Below are 21,930 nucleotides of genomic sequence, written 5' to 3'. Positions count from 1 at the left end.
CTGACACTGAACAGCTGAAAAATAATTTTCAAAGCATCTCTTCTTAATAATCAGTGAAACACAGATGCAAAACGGATGGCATCCATGTTGCATCCGTGGTTTTCACAGACCCATAGACCATAATGGAAGTGATGGATCCGTGAACACGGACAAAATAGAGCAAGCATCCGTGCTAAAAACGCTGACCCACGGACCGTGCTAAAACACTAATGTCTGAATACACACATTAAAATGAATGGGGACATGTGCTGTCCGTGGAGAACACGTACAGCACAGGTCCGTGAATGAGGCTTAACAGTGCGGATAAATAATCATGTACACAAGGCTAAAGATGTTTTCATTGTGGTCTCCCATGGTTAGGAAAGTATTATATGCTTGTGATGCTATCAAAAAATAAACATCGATTTTTCCATCTACAGTATTGTAAGTATATAGCCACATGTTGCGAGTCCACAGCATATCCGCACCAAAATCTGCAGTGGCAAAATCCACACCAAATGGTGTAGATTCTGCTGCCAATTGCAGGTTCAAAATCTGCTGCGTATTTGCAGCAGATTTCACCCTCAGAATCTGAAATCCACACTGGATGTTAAAGAGGACCTTTCACCATAATAAAACCTCTAAACTAAGTATACAGACGCGTAGAGCGGCGCCCAGGGATCTCCCTGCACTTACTGTTATCCCTGGGCGCCGCTCCGTTCGCCCGGTATAGCCTCCGGTATCTTCATAGTTCGGCTCCACCCAGGGGAACCTGACGCCGTCTCATTCTCCCATGCTGTAGCGCTGGCCAATTGCAGCGCTCAGCTCATAGCCTGGGAGGTTTTTTTTTCTCTCAGGCTATGAGCTGAGCGCTGCGATTGGCCAGCGCTACAGACTGGGAGAAGGAGACGCGGCAGGTTCCCCTGGGTGGAGCCTAACTATGAAGATACCGGAGGCTATAACCGGAGAACGGAGCGGCGCCCGGGTATAACAGTAAGTGCAGGGGGATCCCTGGGCGCCGCTCTACGCGTCTATATACTTAGTTTAGAGGTTTTATTATGGTGAAAGGTCCTCTTAAGTGCAGGTTTTCTTGCAGAAAATGTGTGCAGCATGTGAATCTGTAAAAATCGTATCCACTTCGCTGCTACTCTAAATTGTTGTGGAAAATCTGTAGAAAATGTGTCATGCGTGGCTGTACTCACATGTGGCCAATTGAGATTTTAGGAAACATCGCCTACATGCTGTGAAGAAATCTGCTGCCTAATGTGGATATTACATCTTGCAGCTTGTCACTTTATACTGTGGATGTCACCGATTGCAGTGCATAGGGTAAACCCCATGCCAATTGCACAGAAAAATGAGCAACAAATCCTCCACATGTAACCAGACTCTAAAGCAGGGATGTCCAACCTGCGGCCCTCCAGCTGTTGCAAAACTACAATTTGCTGCATGCCTGTACAGCCTATCTATTAGGGAATGCTGGGAGTTGTAGTTTTGCAACAGCTGGCGGGCCGCAGGTTGAGCATCCCTGCTGTAAAGGTTTGCTGCACGTCCCCAGTGTCATTTGCTTTTGAACCTCATTAGACTTTTTGCCGTAATTTCTTAGGAACCCCTTTTATTACCCCTATATGATATATTCCTTTAATTACTTTTATTAATCATTTTACAGCTCAACTTAAACATGGAGAAACACTTTATTGTCTGGTGATACTTTATTACATGATTCATCACTGTGCAATTACAGTATATCCTTAGAAAGCAACAATACTTTTCTCTAAATGGCTAGATATAAAAGGTATAGCATTCCCCACCGTTAAACTGGTATATATGTCTGACCTGGGAAATGGAGCATTTTACACAATGATAAAAAAACATAATATATCTGACATATAGCTATATATTGACTTTGAGGGTAATGTAATTCTTTGTAAACATTCCTGAAAAAGGGCCTTTATATTACTGATAAATCAATAAGCATATTACTCTTACTTTTGTTTTTTGTATGTAATACCACAAAGGTAAAACCGAAAACTAATGTTTAATTGTCAAAATGGAAGAATCCTTTTTCTGTTCAATTTGTCTTGCACTTAAGAGGGCTTGTATCATGGACATGCAGTACTTAGACAATACCACATGGTGTCCCCATAACGTAATCTAACACAAAGATCTTGCACCAAAAATATGTTTTACACTAGAAATAAATTAAAATTACGAAAGACTTTATGTTGATTGCAGGACACAAGTCACTCCCAATTTACAACAGTTGTGATTTTAGCCATGACTAAAGAATATTTAGGAAACTAATAACAAAATGTGAGGCACCATGTTGTTGCTTACTACTTAGTTGGCTTCCCCGTTGCCAAATGGCGGCAATTGAAACTTTTTTATGTCTTTCATAGACTATGCCCACCGTGTATGCCCTTTTGTCTATGACATCATGACTATTGGTCTATGACATCATTTCTGATGTTGGCAAGTTGGAGGATTCTGTTGACATTACGGTTCACAGGCTGTGGGGCAGATACAGACTTATAGGACAATTACTTCTTCCGCAGGACCATATAGAGGATTCCAAGTATAAAGCTGAGGCAGAAACAGATCCATGCTAAAATGAAACAATAGGCGTGGTAGAATCCTGAAGCACTGTTTGCAAATCTGGCTGTGTAGATGGAAACTCCACAAAGAATACAAATGACTGTAAAGAAAAAAGAAAGATGGCAGTCAGATTACTGTACTTATCTCACACTTAATATTTGTAATGCCGTATATATAATAAATGTAACGGCTATCTGCCCACTTGTGTCTGTTTAATGTCATGAATCAATTACTTACAAAAACGGCCTGTCATTTTCCAGATACAGCCTAGTAGAGTCTAGTGTTGTAACTCGGCCCCACTTGAATGGAGCTGATCATGAACCCATGAACAAGTCAAAAAATTATTTCTGACAAAGTACAGGAAATAAATCATGCGCATGGAACGTCAGGGCCGCAGTTGGTATAAAGCTGTTTGTCTTAGTTTTGACCTTTGTCATTACTGTTCTTGTCTTATTTCTAGTTCAAATATATTAAAAGAAGAAATCAAGAAAAAAACATACACTGAACAAAAATATAAACGCAACACTTTCGGTTTTTCTCCCATTTTGCATGAGCTGAACTCATAGATCTGAAACATTTTCTACATACACAAAAGACTCATTACTCTCAAACACTGTTCACAAATCTGTCTAAATCTGTGTTAGTGAGCACTCCTCCTTTGCCGAGATAATCCATCCCACCTCACAGGTATGGCATATCAAGGTGCTGAATATTGCACAGGTGTGCCTTAGACTGACCACAATAAAATGCCACTCTGAAATGGGCACAGTTTTGCCTTACTGGGGGGGGGGGGGGGGGGGTCAGAAAACCAGTCAGTATCTGGTGTGGCCACCATTTGCCTCACACAGTGCAACACATCTCCGTCGCATAGAGTTGATCAGGTTGTTGATTGTGGCCTGTGGAATGTTGGTCCACTCCACTTCAATAGCTGTGCGAAGTTGCAGAATATTGGCAGGAACTGGAACATGCTGTCGTATACGCCGATCCAGAGCATCCGAAACATGCTCAATGGGTGACATGTCCGGTGAGTATGCTGTCCATGCAAGAACTGGGATGTTTTCAGCTTCCAGGAATTGTGTACAGATCCTTGCAATATGGGGCCGTGCATTATCATGGTGTAACATGAGGTGATGGTCGTGGATGAATGGCACAACAATGGGCCTCAGGATCTCGTCACGGTATCTGTGCATTCAAAATGCCATCAATAAAATGCACCTGTGTTCGTTGTCCATAACATACGCCTGCCCATGCCATAACCCCACTGCCACCATGGGCCACTCGATCCACAACGTTGACGTCAGTAAACCGCTCACCCACACGACACCACACACGCTGTCTGCCATCTGCACTGAAAAGTGAAAACGGAGACTCATCCATGAACAGAACCCCTCTCCAACGTGCTAGACTCCATTGAATGTGAGCATTTCCCACTTAAGTCGGTTACGACGACGAACTGCAGTAAGGTCCAGACCCCGATAAGGACGACGAGCATGCAGATGAGCTTCTCGGAGAAGGTTTCTGACAGTTTGTGCAAAAATTCTTTGGTTATGCAAACCGATAGTTGCTGTAGCTGTCCGGGTGGCTGGTCTCAGATGATCATGGAGGTGAACATGCTGGATGTGGAGGTCCTGGGCTGGTGTGTTACACGTGGTCTGCGGTTGTGAGGCCGGTTGGATGTACTGCCAAATTCTCTGAAACGCCTTAGGAGACGGCTTATGGTAGAGAAATTAACATTCATTGCACGGGCAACAGCTCTGGTAGACATTCCTGCAGTCAGCATGCCAATTGCATGCTCCCTCAAACGTTCCGACATCTGTGGTATTGTGCTGTGTGATTAAACTGCACATTTCAGAGTGGACTTTTATTGTGGGCAGAATAAGGCACACCTGTGCAATATTCATGTTGTCTAATCAGCACCTTGATATGCCACACCTGTGAGGTGGGATGGATTATCTCGGCAAAGGAGAAGTGCTCACTAACACAGATTTTGACAGATTTGTGAACAATATTTGAGAGTAATGGGTCTTTTATGTATGTAGAAAATGTTTCAGATCTTTGAGTTCAGCTCATGCAAAATGGGAGCAAAACCGAAAGTGTTGCGTTTATATTTTTGTTCAGTGTAAATATCCCAAGCTATCCATGTTAGAAACTATGAGAACTATATAAGAAGTCTTCTATATATATGTCAGGAGTACAACCATCTGAGATGCTATAAAAAAATATGAATGATAGTCACTTATTTTTCATGGGCATCCTAGTTAATACCAAGCCATAACTTGTAAAATCTGTGCACAAGGCTACTTTCACATCTGCAGCCGGCTGTTCTGGCAGAGAATGCTGGAAATTGGCTAGAGAAAAACTGCTGCATGCAGTGCTTTTTGTCCAGCCAGTTCTCTGTATATTTGCCAGGTAGCGGCCGGATCTCTGCCGGACCCCATTATAGTCAGTTGCAGTATCCATCAAGGCTTGATCCGGAGAACTCCGGCAGGCTGTGCTCTGTCGGAACAGCCTGACGGAGGGCCTTGCCACAGTTGAAAAACTAGCCTAATAAAGGATAATTCAAGCCAAAATTTCCTGTTTGGTTGGTTTCACACACAGCATTTTTTTTCTGAAAAACACTGCTCTTTTTTGTCCGTCTTTCAAGCAGAAGTGGGCTTAAAAGGAATGGAAAATATAAAAGAAAGGACTTGAACTTCCTGCTGGATCCACTTCCGGCTTTAGTTAAAAAATTACACCAACATTAGTAGTGGTATTTTTCCAAAAAACACTGTTTGAAGCCACCCTAAATGGTGTCAAATGTATCAGCTGAAAAGAGCTACAGATGAAGAATCAGCAAAGACTAAGCAGATACAATTTAGTTTTGTTACATCTTTATCATCCAACAGCCTTTTAAAAAGCTCCTATTATCCAACAAAAGCGTGTTCTTTCAGGACTAGTTCTGATGATGGAACATTTGACCAGAGAGAAATGATCAGACTATAAAAGGCTACTTTCACACTAGCGCTTTTTGCGGATCCGTCATGGATCTGCAAAAACTCTTCCATTACAATAATACAACTGCCTGCATCCGTCATGGATGGATCCGGTTGTATTATGTCTTCTATAGCCATGACGGATCTGTCATGAACTCCATTGAAAGTCAACGGGGGACGGATCCGTTTTCTATTGTGTCAGAGAAAACGGATCTGTCCCCATTGACTTACATTGTGTGTCAGGACGGATCCATCTTGCTCTGCAACACATTGCGGACAGAAAAACGCTGCAGGCAGCGTTTTGATGTCGGCCTCCAGAGCGGAATGGAGACTGAACGGAGGCAAACTGATGCATTCTGAGCGGATCCTTTTCCATTCAAAATGCATTAGGGAAAAACTGATCCGTTTTGGACCGCTTGTGAGAGCCCTGAACGGATCTCAGAAACGGAAAGCCAAAACGCCAGTGTGAAAGTAGCCTTAGACTGTAATAAAGAAATGCCAGCGTGATCAGACCCAACACAATGAAACATGACATTCAGTGTCATAGTTATGCACCGTATACTTACAGCAGATAAGCATCATGGCTCCTGTAATGTAAAATCGACATCCTTTTTCCAATGTGAAGAGCTGCCCAACGAATGACATCAGTGCTATACAGCAGAAGATAATGGCCAGAATCATGAAAGCTTCCACTGCCCTCATAGACGGCTCTGAAAGAGACGGACATTAGTAGCGGACTGGCAATATACAAGCACAGGAGCTGTTGGCCCTGCCATTTGAGGCATAACTCATTAAGCATTCAGGTTCTAGACTATACACTGTTGATAATATATAATTATTTTGTATTTCTTTGGACAGTCATTCATATGTTTAGAAATGTGAAACATACAGAAATGAAACATTTTGAATGCATTTAAGCTAATCGTTTTATTGTGATATGCACAGAAATTTTAAGTTGAAAAATCCAGAATATACATCTATTTACTGCACAAGTGACCTACTCTGCTCTAACCTACTAATTAGAGAAGTCATACGTTTGGTGATGTCACAATGAGACAAAAAAATAACAACAGTAACTTACGATTGTCACTGGAAATCACTTCAAATATAGTATTACAAGTCCCCTCAAAGCACACTTGCCATATACCATATGAAGTTGTACCAGGTACATCTTTTAGCCAAACCTGAAATACAATAAGCAAAGTAAGTACAAGTCTCTGCACATATCTGTGTATTTCTCAAGCCATTGAAATATTGTTTGTAAGAAACATTAGAAGGTTCAGTTCTACATACAGATTTTATTTTTTTAAGTGTCAGAATGCAAAACCAACTTTTATGAAAAAAGTTTTTGTATTTTAAAGTGTAACTGTCATTTTTTTTGTAGTGTGTAGGGGCAGTGATACTGAACATTTTTGTAATAAACTTTAATGACTGAAATCGTATATATTTCTATTAGAAAAATAGCTCTAAGGCTAGGTCTACACAATGACATTTGTTGCGCAACATTTTCTTGCACCAATCTCGCGCGACAATTTTTATAATGGCACTCTATGGTGTCGCACTGCAACATGCGACATGCTACGACTGAGATGCAACAGTCGCAGAAAATCCATTCGAGATGTTGTTGCAGTGTGACACCATAGACTGCCATTATAAAAATTGTCGCGCGACATTGGTGCAACAAAATGTTGCGCGACAAATGTTGCAGTGTAGTTGTGCCCTATCTGTCGCGCGACTTATTGTCGCGGGACAAATGTTGTCGTGTAGACCTAGCCTAAAGCAACAATCCCTGTCTTGTGTTGAGCATGTCTCCACAGTTAAGTTAATAGAAGACAGGGAGCATTGCTTTAGAGCTATTTTTCTAATAGAAAGCTACGATTTTAGTAAGGCTACTTTCACTCTAGCATTTTCGCTTTCTGTTCAGGGATCTCACAAGCGGTCCAAAACGGATCAGTTTTGCCCCAATGCATTCTGAATAGAGAAGGATCCGCCCAGAATGCATCAGTTTGCCTCCGATCAGTCTCCATTCCGCTCTGGAGGCGGACACTAAAAGGCTGCCTGCAGCATTTTGCTGTCCGTCTGACGAAACGGAGACAAACAGATCCGTCGTGGCACACAATGTAAGTCAATGGGGACGGTTTTCTCTGACACAATCTGGCAGGCACAATCCTTTCCCCTTTGACTTTTAATGGTGTTCAAGAAGGATGCCTATAGAAGACCTAATACAACCGGATCCGTTCATGACGGATGCATGCGGTTGTATTATTGTAATGGAAGCCTTTTTGCAGATCCATAACGGATCAGCAAACAACGCTAGTGTGAAAGTAGCCTAAGGCTAGTTTCACACTTGCGGCAGGACGGATCCGACATGCTGTTCGCCATGTCGGATCTGTCCTGTGGCTGTTTCGCCGTGCCCCCGCTCCGTCCCCATTGACTATAATGGGGATGGGGGCGGAGCTCCGGCGCAGCACGGCGGTGCACGGAGAAAGCCGCCGGACTAAAAAACCTGACATGCAGTAATTTTAGTCCGGCGGCCTTAAGCCGTGCACCGCCGTGCTGCGCCGGAGCTCCGCCCCCATCCCCATTATAGTCAATGGGGACGGAGCGGCGGCCCGGGGGCACGGCGAAACAGCTGCAGGACGGATCCGACAGGGTGAACAGCCTGTCGGATCCGTCCTGCCGCAAGTGTGAAAGTACCCTTAGTAAAGTACATTACAAAAATGGTCAGTATCACTGCCCCTATCCATAAAAAAAAAAAAAAGAATAACAGTTATACTTTAATACTTTGAAAACATCAAAAACCTTAAAATTGATTTCTTTGCATTGCATCTATTATATTTATACAGAGCTGTTTGAGGATTGCAGTTTTTATTGGTACCATGATGATCACTTTTTATAAAAAAAAATTGGGGGGACAAGGTGACCAAAAAACTGCAAATTGGCCATTTTGAATGTTATGGCGTTCAATGCACATGATAAATACTTTTATATTTTATTAGTTCAGATATACCAGATACGCCAATACCAATTATGTTTATTTTTTTTATTGTTCATTTATTTTTATCTGTAGATTAGAAAATGGGCAGTGGTTTTAATTTTTTATATTTTTGTGTTTTTTTTTATTTTTAAAACGTTTTCTACTGTGCTTTTTAGTCCCCTTGGGGTATTTGAATAATTTTCTGTTTGCTTGTGTTATAGACTGCAATAAATTAGTATTGTAATCTATGAGATTTTATCAGGCTTCCTACTAAGCTCAGGGCAGGCCGGACTTAACAGGCATCTTACTATGACAGGCTTGGGCACCTTCATAAGGCACCAGGCTACCATAATAAGCAATCTGAACCCCACAATGTCACTGTGGGAGCTCCAATCAGAGAACAGAGGGGGAGCCCTCCCTCTGTCTAACCCTTCAGATGCCACGGTCAATATTTACCACTGCGGCTGAGGTGTTAAATGACTGGGATTGTAGTTATCTCTGATCCCAGTCATTGGCAGCCGATGACAGCTGAATTACACTGTCTGCCCTGTATGGTGCGGGATCCCATTCCATATATCCCTCCTGCACCTTGAATGCAGAGTTATGTTAGGGTGTAGGATTGGATTAATAACATTTCTTGGAGTTATTTATGTTATTTATCAGTCTTTGTCTCTAAAAATTAGAAAATTGCTCTTTTAAGTATTTTCTCTGCAGATTCTATGTATGTCTATGGCATTGTCATACAAATTAGTAGCTCACTACCAATTACATTTTTTCTCTTATATTAATACATACGTTGGAAATCGTGGCCACAAAGAGCATGATGGTGACGGCAATATGAACCACGAACATGGCAGCTAGGATGACCAACATCTTGGCTTATTACTGGCGATAACACAACAGGCCCTGTAGGAGATATAAGAACACAAATGATCAGACATTAAGAATGAAGAAATATTGTATACTGTCACACAAAACGCTGTCATACATATTGATGCAAAGCAAAAAGATGTGCTAATGACTAGTGTTGATCGTGAATATTCTAATCGTGGATTTTTATCGCGAATATCTAGAATATAGTGCTATATCTTCGTAATCGCGAATATTATAGATTTTTTTTTCATCAGTACCTATGATCCCTCACTGCTTCTTGCTTGTGGGTCAATGAGAAGGCTGTAATATCTTTGACTTTAGGAGTAGTGTTGATCGCAAATTTACTTATAGCGAATTTTTATTTCAAATTTTCCGATTGCCGATTTTTACAATCAAGAAAATAATGCTAAAATCACGATTTCCTCGAAAATATGACAAATATTCGCCCAAATATTCGAATATTGCCCCTGCCGCTCATCACTGCTAATGACTGTGCTAAATAACCACAACTGCCTTGGCCATATGCTGAAGAGGCGCGGATCTTTATGCTTGCGTTGTATATAGCATATCTGTTATAAAATGATTAGATTGTACTTTATTGTGAAGTATCAGACTATTATAATTCTTTGTCATGTAGCATAGAAAACCCAAAAGATGACATGCAGTTAAAAAAATGGTTTATTGTGAATGGATGGACCTAATGAGCATGTAGTGTCTGCTTATAGCATGAGCTAAGCCTGGCAGCAGAATCCTATGTTTGATGTACAGTACTTACATAAATATTACTCTAATCATTGACGATATGCTATAGGGCTTATCGATGGGAGGTCCGGCTGCCTGGACACCCACTGATGCTCAGAATGAAGGGGTGGCAGCTCTAGCGCCCCTTACAGTTCTTCCCTGTACTGCATAGAAGACTGCAATTCTTTATTTTTCAGGATACAAGAGGGTCCCAAAGGTTATACCCCACCGATCATAATCTTATGCCATTTCCCAGTGATACACGATAACTTTACAAGATGAGAGTACCCTTTTAAGACAGATTAAGAAAATAGATGACAGTAAAGGAATGCAGTAGGAGCCTAAGAAAACCAAAAAAGAGAAAAACAATGAGGGTTAAGATAAAGGGAATGAGCCAAAGGACAGGAGTAGCTGCAAGAAAATTTGGCGCACTACAGTGGTTCACTCCATAAATGAATGAGACTGGTAGGAAAAAGATGAAATGGAGGAAAAAGAATAAAAGATGGAGATGCAAATTGCTGGACGGGAGTAAAGAATGGCAGTATAAAGGCTTAGGCACATATTGACAGATAATGATGGAATGCTGAGTGAGATCTAGATTGTGCATAAAAAACTGAACTTGCAACCTCAAGGAGTGTCCTGATGGGTGAGGTAGTATCATTTCATCACTGGTATGTGTGATTTACAGACACACCTCCTACACTGAAAGTGTACTTAGTTATGTGACTCAATCCCTGTTTTCTTCACATCACACCCATACCCTCATAGGTTTTATACAAAGTCAGTTGTCCAACAGTAAACTCAAGGTATAGAAAGCTGGATATACAAAAAAGGGCAACACATCCTTGCACCTAAAAAGTTTTACTTGTACTGTATGTTCTCCTAGTATTTGGTAGAATGTCCAACTCACTAGTAGGCAATACCTATCCACAGTATAGGGGATAAGTACCTGATAGGTGGGGTCCGACTGATGTGGCCTTCACCAGTCACGAGAACGAAGGCCCCGTGTCCCCCTCTTTGAATGGCGCAGCAGTAATGCATACACACTGCCATTCCATTCAACTTTCTGGTTCAGCTCTCAACTATTTCCGTCAGTCCAATGGAGTTTAATCTATCAGCAGCTATGTGCATGTATGGCAGCTGCTCCATTCAAATGAGGGAACATGGAGCCCCTGTTCTCGTGACCAGCAGGGTACCAGAAGTCAGACCCCACCCATCAGACTCATATCATGTATCCTGTAAATAGGGAATAAGGGGCTCATTTACTAAAGACCGGCGTTTTAGACACTGGTCTTAATAACCCCTATAGCTGGCAGTGCATCTGCCGAAGTTATGAAGAGGCTCTGGCCTCTACAGAACTTCAGCACATCCAGCGCCAGTCTAAATGTAAGCCAGCTTCCTTGTTGGCTTGCAATTAGACCATTTTCTACACCTAAAACAGTTGTAGAAAATGATGAATCAGACGGGCCTACTGCCACCACCTTCCCCCCCACTCCACACCCACTTTTTCAGACCTGGTGTGAGGGGGAGGAAGTCGCAGATATGCACCAGAAATACGCCTAATATGGGATAGTTTATGACCCCCTAAGGGTTTTTATGGGACAACCCATTTAATCTGTACAGACTGTACTGTAGAAAAGCAAAGACAAGAGTTCCACATGAACAGGATTATATTGGCAGATATCATCCTTGTTCACAGGGATCAATGATGCCTTATCTTTGATGAACCCAGTTGATTGAACCAAAATGATGTAACATTTTCTAACTAAAACGCAAGTCTAAATCAACATGTTTTACCCCACTAAAAGCATATGTCCGTCTTTAAATTTACATAAAAAGTTGAATAACTTTGTATATACCTTGCACTACTTATCTTGTACTGATCCTGACTTACTTCCTGATTATACTTCAGAGGTGCATTCACAATTTTGCAAACTTTAGAGCTGAAGCCTACTAGTATTTCTTGGTTGGTTCAATGTGAAATCTCTGGTTTTCACTTTTTACAGCATCTGGTAATGGAAAAACATTGCCATATATGAGCTCAGCTAAGCTCTCACTGGTGTGTGTGTTGACAAACTTGTTTCCAGTATCAACCAGCAGAATTATGAATGCAGCACTGTATTTTAATTGATACTCTAATGCAGAGTGTTTACAAAATTACTCAACTTTTTCTATAGTTTATATATAACTAGAAATAAGAAACTAAAAGTAGCATTGCATTTGTGACATTCAAAACATCTCACATATGTCACACATATGAGGTTGAATATTGATCATCCATGAACTTTCCACCCAGGACAATGCAATATTATATAATACTGATTTCTTGATAGGAATTATTTCCAATCAGTTTGTATGTAGAGAATTTTTCTAGTTTCGGCAAATGGCATTTATCATGTAGAGAAAGTTAATATAAGGCACTTACTAATGTATTGTGATTGTCCATATTACCTCCTTTGCTGGCTTCATTAATATTTCATCACATTATATATTGCTTGTTTCCAGGTGTTCCTGTAATCCAGTATTGGTGGTCATTTCAGGAAATTTCAGAAAAAATTTGATGTGAAGCCGAATTTCCTTGTGATTCGTGGTAGCTAGGGATGAGCAAATCGACTTCGGATGAAATATCCGAAGTCGATTCGCATAAAACTTTGTTCTAATAATTTGTACTGTAAAAAAACATTTCCTGAACTTGGGTTTGGTTCCAAAGTACCACTTGGAACCGAACTTCAGCTCATCGGAGCCAATACATTCTAATACTGTACGGCGCTCCTGCTCCGTACAGTATTAGAAAGAAGTTTTAAGCAAATCGACTTCGGATGTTTCATCCAAAGTCGATTCGCTCATCCCTAGTGGTAACGAATCAATTTTCCATAAAATGGCAGTAAAACAAACATTTCGCAGTCACTTCATCCATTAGCGCTGGATCTTCGCTTATCACTAATGAATGTCTATAACTAACAGTACACAATAAAGCTATTCGCTAAACCGCACTAGTTTGATGAGTAAATAGATTTATCCCTTTGCACGCTAAGGCCATGATTATAGCTATAAGTAAGCTTCACTGGAAGCCAGGTCAAACACTCATCTTGCCTCTTCATGCTTATCTGGAAAGTAAATGCGCAACGTTCTCACTATTGTTCTACTCAGATTTGCTATTTGCTGTCATTTAATGGGCAAGAGTAAGGGATGGTTTCATTTTTCAAGTGTTGGCAAAGCAAAAATACAAACATTTGCATATAATACAAGAGCATATAAAGCTGGCCACGCACATTAGATGTATGTTGGCCAAACCTGTCAATTTTAGCAGGATTGGCCAATCATCTAATGTGTATAGGATAGGGGCCTCCTGATTCTACTCAGATGGCAGATGTCAAGGGAGAGAAAGGTAGGACATGTTGAATTTCCATTCCTGATCCTTCTGACCTGGAGTCTGGCAGTGGATTTCTACCCCTTCTAATCACAATGCAGAGTTGAGAATACATGTACAGAATATAGGGACCAAGAGAGATAATCGTCTGCCAAATGAACACTGTCTCAAGTGTTTGGCCGGCTTTACATGCAAACTATAAAAATGGGGTGTCCGTTATAGATAACACATTTTCAAGTACCCTGTTAGTGATCTCTGAATTAATGGAAAGTGGGTGCCATTTCAAAGACTGTCTTTAAAATGTGTCCCTCAGAAGGCCAACCGACTTCAAAGCCAACTACGTAATGTGTTGCTACAGGGGAACTGGACACTTTCTGCCATGTTCTCAATGTCAACAATTGTGACAAGAAGGCATTGTCCAAAGCACGCAACCCCTTTAAAGGGAACCCGTCATGTTGAAGATGGTGTCTAAGATAAAGGCAGCTTGTTATAGAGCAGAATAGGGTTTTGTGTTGAAGGATTTAGTATATTTTACTCATTTAAAGGGTTATTCCCATCTCAGACATTAGAGACATATCGATAGCCCCCACCTCTGGGACCGGCCCCTATATTTAGAACAGAGTGTGGAAAGTCCCGGAGGGTACACCGCGCATGCGCTCCCTCCCTCCATTCATTTCTATTGGACTGCAGAAAATAGCCGAGTGCTGTCTCTGCTATTTCCCACAGCCCCATAGAAGTGAATGAAGTGGTGGCTGCGCTTGCGTTGTGCGCCTCCCATTCATTTCAATGGGACTTCTGAAAATAGCTCAGCGTGCTGCTCAGCTATTTTCGTCTCTCCGTTAGGCCTCTTGCACACAAGCATATTTTCATTCCGTGTCCACTCGGGGACCGTATACAGAACCATTAATTTAAATGGGTCCGCAAAAAAACGGAAGGTACTCCGTGTGCATTCCGTTTCCGTATTTCCGTTCTGCAAAAAAATAGAACATGTCCTATTATTGTCCGCATTACGGACAAGGATAGTACTGTTTTATTAGGGGCCAGCTTTTCCGTTCCCCAAAATAAAGAATGCACACGGATGTCATCCGTATGCGGACTGCAAAATACATATGGTCGTGTGCAAGAGGCCTTAGGAATGATTGGAGGGTGGCCATGCATGCACGGTGTGCCCTCCGTAATTTTGAGGGCTCCGTTTTAAGTATAGGTGAGGGTCCCGGAGGTGAGACCTAAACCTATAAGACCTCGGGGGTATATCCTAGCGATATGCCCCCAATGTCTGTAATGGGAAAAATCCTTTAATTGCCTGCTCATTCTGGGTTTTGGAGTCAAGGAGGTGGTCTAGTCAGTGACTGACAGCCCTTGGTCGCTGTTCATACACAGAAAGTTCACTGATAGGACTACCTTATTGACTCCAAAGCTCAGAATACGCAGGAATTTAAAATGTATAAATTGCAAGTTTTGTTAAATCCTTTCCCATAAAACTATATATCACCTGCTCAGCTCCTCAGTTCTGTAACATGCAGAGTTCGCTACGTTTACATAGTGACAGGTTTGTTTTAAGGGTACATTTTGGTTGGTGACATGTTTTATACGCCACATTGTAGGATTTTACTACATATGTCTGAATCAACACAACATTTGAGGGTAACTGTTCTTAAAGTAATGAAATAGGTAGGGCTGTGGAAATAGATGAGGCAGAGTTTTCTTTCAATTAAACACAAGGCTGGGCAGTGACAACCTCCCACGAAAACATTTTTTAGCGAAAAAAGCAAAAGAAAACAACACTACCAATAAATGAGTAAGACGATCTCATAAAAACCTGGAAAATAAGAAAATGATATATTTTGGGTGGTGATATCAGAAATACAGAGTCAGGCTTCGTTTTAGCAAGAAGTAATTATACATTTAGTTTGTATGCTTGTTTTTCTTGCTTTTTTCTTTACAAGAGTTGGAGGTATTTTATATGCCACACCTTAGCCTGAATCTGTGCTGGGCCAAGGCCAGTGGTTTCTGCAATAACTTGCCAAAGGGTGTGGGCCGCCACATTGCAAGAAGTTGAGAAAATGACGGATGGTATAATATTGACAAAAAATACAATTTGTTTCTTCCATGGACGCAGATATAACATTTTCAGAAATTAAGTTATTTGAAGGTAAAAAATAATTATACTGTCTGAAATGCATTGCATGTGGTCCACAGCATTAAGCTGTCTGTGCTGAACCAAGCATTAAGGCAAAATATAAATCTGGAATAAATACAATGACTTCAGTTCTGTCAAATGCGTCATAGGCAGACTAAGCAGAGAAATAGATCAGCTATTAAAGGAAGCATTGCTGATAAAAGCTATATTCAATATCAGACTGGGTCTTGACCCCACCAGAAGAAATGTTTCTGAGGGCTCCCCCTTCACATCCACGTTTAACAGGGTTTTCCAGGACCTAAAAAAGGTTACAAAATGCCTGGAATGTTTCAAAATAAAAAAATACTTCTAACAGTTCAGGCTACTTTCACACTCGCGTTTGGTGCGGATCCCTCATGGATCTGCACAGACAGATTCGTTCAGATGATACAACCGTCTGCATCCGTTCAGAACGGATCCGTTTGTATTATCTTTAACATAGCCATGACGGATCCGTCTTGAACACCATTGAAAGTCAATAGAGAAGGATCCATTTTCTATTGTGCCAGATTGTGTCATAGAAAACGGATCCGTCCCCATTGACTTACATTGTGTGCCAGGACGGATCCGTTTGGCTCAGTTTCATCGTTTCGATGCAAGCAGCGTTTTGGTGTCGGCCTCCAAAGCGGAATGGACACGGATTGGAGGCAAACTGTTGCACTCTGAGCGGATCCTTTTCCATTCAGAATGCATTAGGACAAAACTGATCCGTTTTGGACACTTGTGAGAGACCTGAACAGATCTCACAAACGGAAAGCCAGTGTGAAAGTAGCCTTAAAGGTATTGTGACACCTCAGACATTGGGGGCATATTGCTAGGATATGCCCCCAATGTCTGATAGGTGCAGGTCCCACCTCTGGGACCCACATCTATACTTAGAACAAAGCCGGCATAGTTCCAGAGGGTGCACCGCTCATGCACTGCCATTCTCCATTAATTTCTATGAGAGCGCCGAAAATAGCCAAAGGATGGCTGGGCTATTTCTGTCAGCCCCATAGAAGTGAATGGAGTGGTGGCTGAGCTTCCCCGTGTTCCTCCCATTCATTTTAATGGGACTTCTGAAATGGACCCGCACGTATCAGACCTAGCAATATGCCCCAGTGTCGGAGATGGAAAACCCCTTTAATCTCCCGCTGTTCCAGTGCTGTTGCTTTGCTCCTTCTGGTTGTCTTGGTTTCTGGTGTTGCAGTGATGACATCATCAAATACTCCACATGATTGCTGCACCAGTCACTGTCATCAGCGGTCATGTGAGGTTGTCATCTACATCATCGCAGCAGGAAGAATGGGAAGTCACTGCTGCAGCACCAGAAACCATGTCCACAGGAAAGGATGCCGCCGGATTGCAGGGGACTGAGCAGATGACTAAGCCTTCTTTTTTGTTTTTTTAAATTCCTGTAATTTAACAAAATTTATTGGAGTTCTGAAAAACTTCTCAAACTCTGTTGTAAGTTTCAGAAGATCACTGAACACACAGGACATATCTATAATAGCGTATTTACACACCCCAACTGAGCGGGCAATTGTCAGGAAGGAACTGATCCTTCCTGATATTTACCCGCTTGTCAGAGGAAATGAGGACTGCATTTACAGGCAGCAATCACCTCCACTGTGTGGGGACAATCACGTATCCCCATACAGATTCATTGTTCCTGGGTAGAATGCTGTTTACATCGTTTTTCATATGCTCGTTCACCTTTACACAAGCCAATTATCGTAAATAATTCGGAGAGTTCGTTCATGATCATCTGCTTAATTGGCAAGTAAGTCAGCTCCAAATGAGGTCTTCTACTGGTCCTTTGGGGTCTATTATTGTGTCAGTGTCTGGGCCCAGAATCCCTTTGTATTCAGGGGGCCTCTTGAACTCAGAGGTGCTGTAGGTCTCAAAAAATTGCTGATGGTTAGTAGGTCACTGTGCACCAGTTTAAGGCCTCCTGCACACGACCGTATGGCTTTTTCAGTGTTTTGTGGTCTGTTTTTCACGGATCCGTTGTTCCGTTTTTTGTTTCCGTTGTGTTTCCGTTTATGTTCCTTTTTCTCTGTTCCGTTTTTCCGTATGGCATATACAGTATACAGTAATTACATAGAAAAAATTGGGCTGGGTATAACATTTTCAATAGATGGTTCCGCAAAAAACAGAACGGATACGGAAGACATACAGATGCATTTCCGTATGTGTTCCGTTTTTTTTGCGGATCCATTGACTTGAATAGAGCCACGGAACGTGATTTGCGGGCAATAATAGGACATGTTCTAGCTTTCAACGGAACGGAAAAACGGAAATACGGAAACGGAATGCATACAGAGTACATTCCGTTTTTTTTGCGGAACCATTGAAATGAATGGTTCCGTATATGGACCGTATACGGAACGCAAAAAACGGCCCGTAAACAGGGGAAAAAAAACGTTGTGTGCAGGAGGCCTAAGGAAGGCCAAGTTCCGTTCACTTGAATCGGGCTTGCAGGAAGCCAGGTGCTCGCCTTCCTATTCAAATGAATGGAACTAATTTTTTGCAATAAAATATGAAGTGTGTGACGGCATCCTAAGCATTGCTACTACAGAGGAGGGCAGAGATCGGTAATGTACATCCACAGTTAACTGACCATATCTATACATAGCACATTTATGTCCGTCATCTTCATGTGACAGGTACAATCCTGTATTAAATGACAATACAAGTCTTCACAGATGTAGGTGTTGCCAGCAATTTGTCATACTTTAGAATTACCTATTCACACGTGTGGTTCCCATGTGCGTTGAGAGACATGTCTGAACACTGCTCTCCCGTCCTCTCATTAAATTGCAATGACTTTACAGAATATATTTCCCTGCTCATGGTGCTTTTTCACATATTACCAATAAACTGAAGTCCAGTCCAGTTACCGTGCAACACCAAGGCTGTGAGAAGGAGTAAAATAGCATGAATGCAGCGTCTGACTATGTGCAAGTGTATAATCATGGAGACACATAGGTTTGAAAAGAAGTTACATACAGTACATAGAATAGAGTATTTTTTAATCAATACTAATTGCCAAATTGCCTTATTATTTAGTAGGCTTCCTTCACATATATTTAGCGTCTATACACTGATAGCGCCAGACAGGAAAATGCTGCATGCAGCGTTATTTTGTCCGACACTATTTGACATCTGTCATTTTCTTTCCGTGTCCCTTCTGTTTTTTTACGGACCGTATACGGAACAATTCATTTCAATGGGAACGCAAAAAAAACTTAAGTTACTCCATGTGTATTCCGTTTCCGTATGTCCGTATTTCCGTTCCACCAAAAAATAGAACATGTCCTATTGTCCGCATAACGGACAAGGATAGTACTGTTTTATTAGGGGCCAGCTGTTCTGTTCTGCAAAATACGGAATGCACACAGACGTCATCCGTATTTTTTGCGTATCCGTTTTTTGCCGACAGCAAAATACATTCGGTCGTGTGCATGAGGTCTAAGAAGTAATTCTTCAAGATGTGTCATTCCTGGCTTTTAGTACCTCCTGTACATAGAGCAGCTAAACTCCACAGAGTCTGTTCTGCGTGCCAGGAAGACCCTGTATTTCCTTTTCGCATATTCAGATTTCTATGTCACCAAACCAAATACATCCACAATATGTGATCGGGCAAGAACTTGGTAAGGCTGGTGGCACATATAAGGGCTCATTAATTAAACAGAAATACACCAAAATTAGGCGTATTTACGGTGCAGATTGCGGTGCAGAATTCCTTTGCGCTGCAATCTGTGACTTCTCCCATTTCAGGTCAGGTCTAAAAAAGTGGGCGTGGCGTGGGGGGGGGGAGACCCGCTACATAACTCCGGAGGAGCCACCGCCACTGCAGAGCCCTATTAAGACTTAATTAATGTGCCCCATCATTTTTTGTGACAGTTTTGATTGTTTTTTTGAGCCAAAGCCAGAAGTGGGTTGGGAAGAAAAGAAAAACGTAAAGAGAAGACTTATACTTCTCTTCCCCATCCGATTCACTTGAGGCTTTGCCACAAAATGCTGTGTGTGAAACCACCCTAAAGTGGATCATTGAAGAATTATTTCTGAAAATTCAGCCTCATTATAGTTTGCAGTGTAATGCTAGATACCTGGTATTGGAAAGCATTGAAAAGAGTGGATATTAGAGGAAACATCAGTATTGTAACAATATTTAGTCTCCTGGGAGTAACTGCAGGAAGTACAGAAAGGACAAGCTAGGGTTTCCTTCTCTCAGGACAAAGATTCGGTTTTCTATTCTAGGAGGAGAGGAGGAGTGAGCTGCACTAAGAGAGATAGGCTCAGACACTGCAGCAGGTAATATACATTTTCTGTCTCATCCCAAGTGCTTTATTCATGTCATTACTGTGATTTTGAGTAAGTGAGAGAAAGAGAGAGAGAGTTAGGAAGGAGAATCTTCTGCCTCTATGTGCATTCTATAGGGAGACATGATAGCAGCTTGTCTCCAGCAATCATCTCTAGGACAACTGAGGATTAGAGATGTAAAAAAGCTGTAAAAAATGCCAGATACAAGTCATATGATGGCTTGATATGGTGTTATTACTCATGCATACACACAAGGCAAATTATTCTTCAAAGTTATCTGAAAGTGCAGCTATTCTTTAAGCTACGAGGTGGCTAAAAGTCTGTAAATGTAAGTAAGAAATGTGTGCAGTGTGTTTCTATATAACAAGTTGCCATTGAGTCATTTATTGCCTAAAATCTATTACTGGAGACAATATGAATCGTACCTTCTTCATCTCAAAGTGTTTTCGAATATCGGAATTTGTCACTGTCACTTTGTCACAGTATTTCCAGAAGTGTACCAGGGACTCATAACCCTTTATGTTGGACCAGCTATGTTGTTTCTGTATGGTACATGCCCCAGTAAATGCCTCACTATTGGAATATGTAAGGATTTCCCTCATAAAGTTATATTGGTGTGTCCATATGTGTCTTTAATAAAGCTGACTGTTGGATTTTACCCTCGTGCTGGATAATATGTATTGGAAGTTATGCAATTTACCAGTACAAATGACTGATAATTTACTTTTCCGTACATAATGTGCCATTATTTAATGGGGCAGTGAATAGCATTCTCATTTAAACAGTTGACAATTCAGACTAAGGGACATAACATGACACATGGCTTGTCACTAACTGTTTAGTAGTTGTGAATGTCTCTCTAATAACATGATTGGACTACATAAAATATAATATTATCCTCCTTATATTTATTTAATAGTTGATTTTTCCTTTCTGTCTTCACTATGACAGTAGTCATCTTGTAAATGATCCTACTCAGAGAATCATCTCCACTGTGGAAGCCAGCTATAGTCAGATACAGTAGCCTTGGGCATCCATCCTTTCATCTTGAAAATGACAGAAATGCACTCAGGGCTGTTAGAGAGGAAGACTTATTTTAGCAAACATGTGGTCATAGTTTTTTGGGCTTGAACTGAGTTCTAAATAGTCCAAGGTGTCTCTCATATCTTAGGGTCCTTTGTTAATTTGAAAAGCTAAGCTTGTCACAGCTGTTTTTTTTTTCAAATTAGGGGACAAAGGAATTTTTTCTCACTAAGTGATTGACAGTCAAAGTATAATTACAGGGTATTTGTAATGTGTTATATGCAATTAAAAAATCTTGATTTGTTAGTAAGTAAAGTGAAGATTTTTTCCAACCGTCAGCAAAAGCCAGGGCTCAGTGCATGTCCTGGAATCTACCAGAACACAGATCAATCCAGAAGCTGGACTTATATAGGGTCTCCACTGAACACAAAGGAACAAGGTGCTCTGTGGCTCTGTACCCTACCTTGAATATTTCCCTTCTACATGGAGAGCTGACCAATACCATAGGCAGGATGTCCCAGCGCAAATCTCATAGATATCAAGTCACCTAAACATTCTCCGGCTACTAATTGCACCTCACTGTGTTACACTTTTACATGGCTTATTCCGATAGTCTCTTCTATGGTGAATTAATGCGGAATATAAGAATACTCGAGTGGCCATTTTTTAGAGGCAGCATGTTATAGAGCAGGAGGAGCCGAGTGATATATAGATTAGTGGGGAAAGATACAGTGGAACATTCCTCTTTCTATCCTTACTGGTCCTGTGGGTGTTCCTATCAGTTATTGAAAGCTATCTGTGTATGCACACCGATACAAGGAAGCCGTCAGTCACTTATTTGGACCACCACTGGTTTTCTAACCCCAGAACAAGCAGAAGCTTGAATAAATAAATTACAAGTTGTAATTACTGA

The 21,930-nt window shown here is 41.3% G+C and overlaps 1 protein-coding gene across 1 annotated transcript in view; it reads right to left on the bottom strand.

Annotated features, from left to right (window-relative positions):
* Window positions 1-1,674: 1,674 nt before the first annotated feature.
* EMP1 (epithelial membrane protein 1) overlaps window positions 1,675-21,930 on the bottom strand; it is a 30,410-nt gene continuing 10,154 nt past the window's right edge. Inside the window, exons 2-5 of the mRNA XM_040407637.1 lie at window positions 9,319-9,429; window positions 6,628-6,730; window positions 6,113-6,256; window positions 1,675-2,674 (exon numbers count right to left, since the gene is read on the bottom strand). Coding sequence (XP_040263571.1) covers window positions 2,520-2,674; window positions 6,113-6,256; window positions 6,628-6,730; window positions 9,319-9,396 — 480 coding nt within the window. The 5' untranslated portion in view covers window positions 9,397-9,429 and the 3' untranslated portion in view covers window positions 1,675-2,519. The remainder of the gene's footprint in view (window positions 2,675-6,112; window positions 6,257-6,627; window positions 6,731-9,318; window positions 9,430-21,930) is intronic.

This window comes from Bufo bufo, chromosome 9 (genome assembly GCF_905171765.1).
Source record: "Bufo bufo chromosome 9, aBufBuf1.1, whole genome shotgun sequence".
NCBI lineage: Eukaryota > Metazoa > Chordata > Amphibia > Anura > Bufonidae > Bufo > Bufo bufo.
This window is presented reverse-complemented; position numbering and strand designations above follow the sequence as displayed.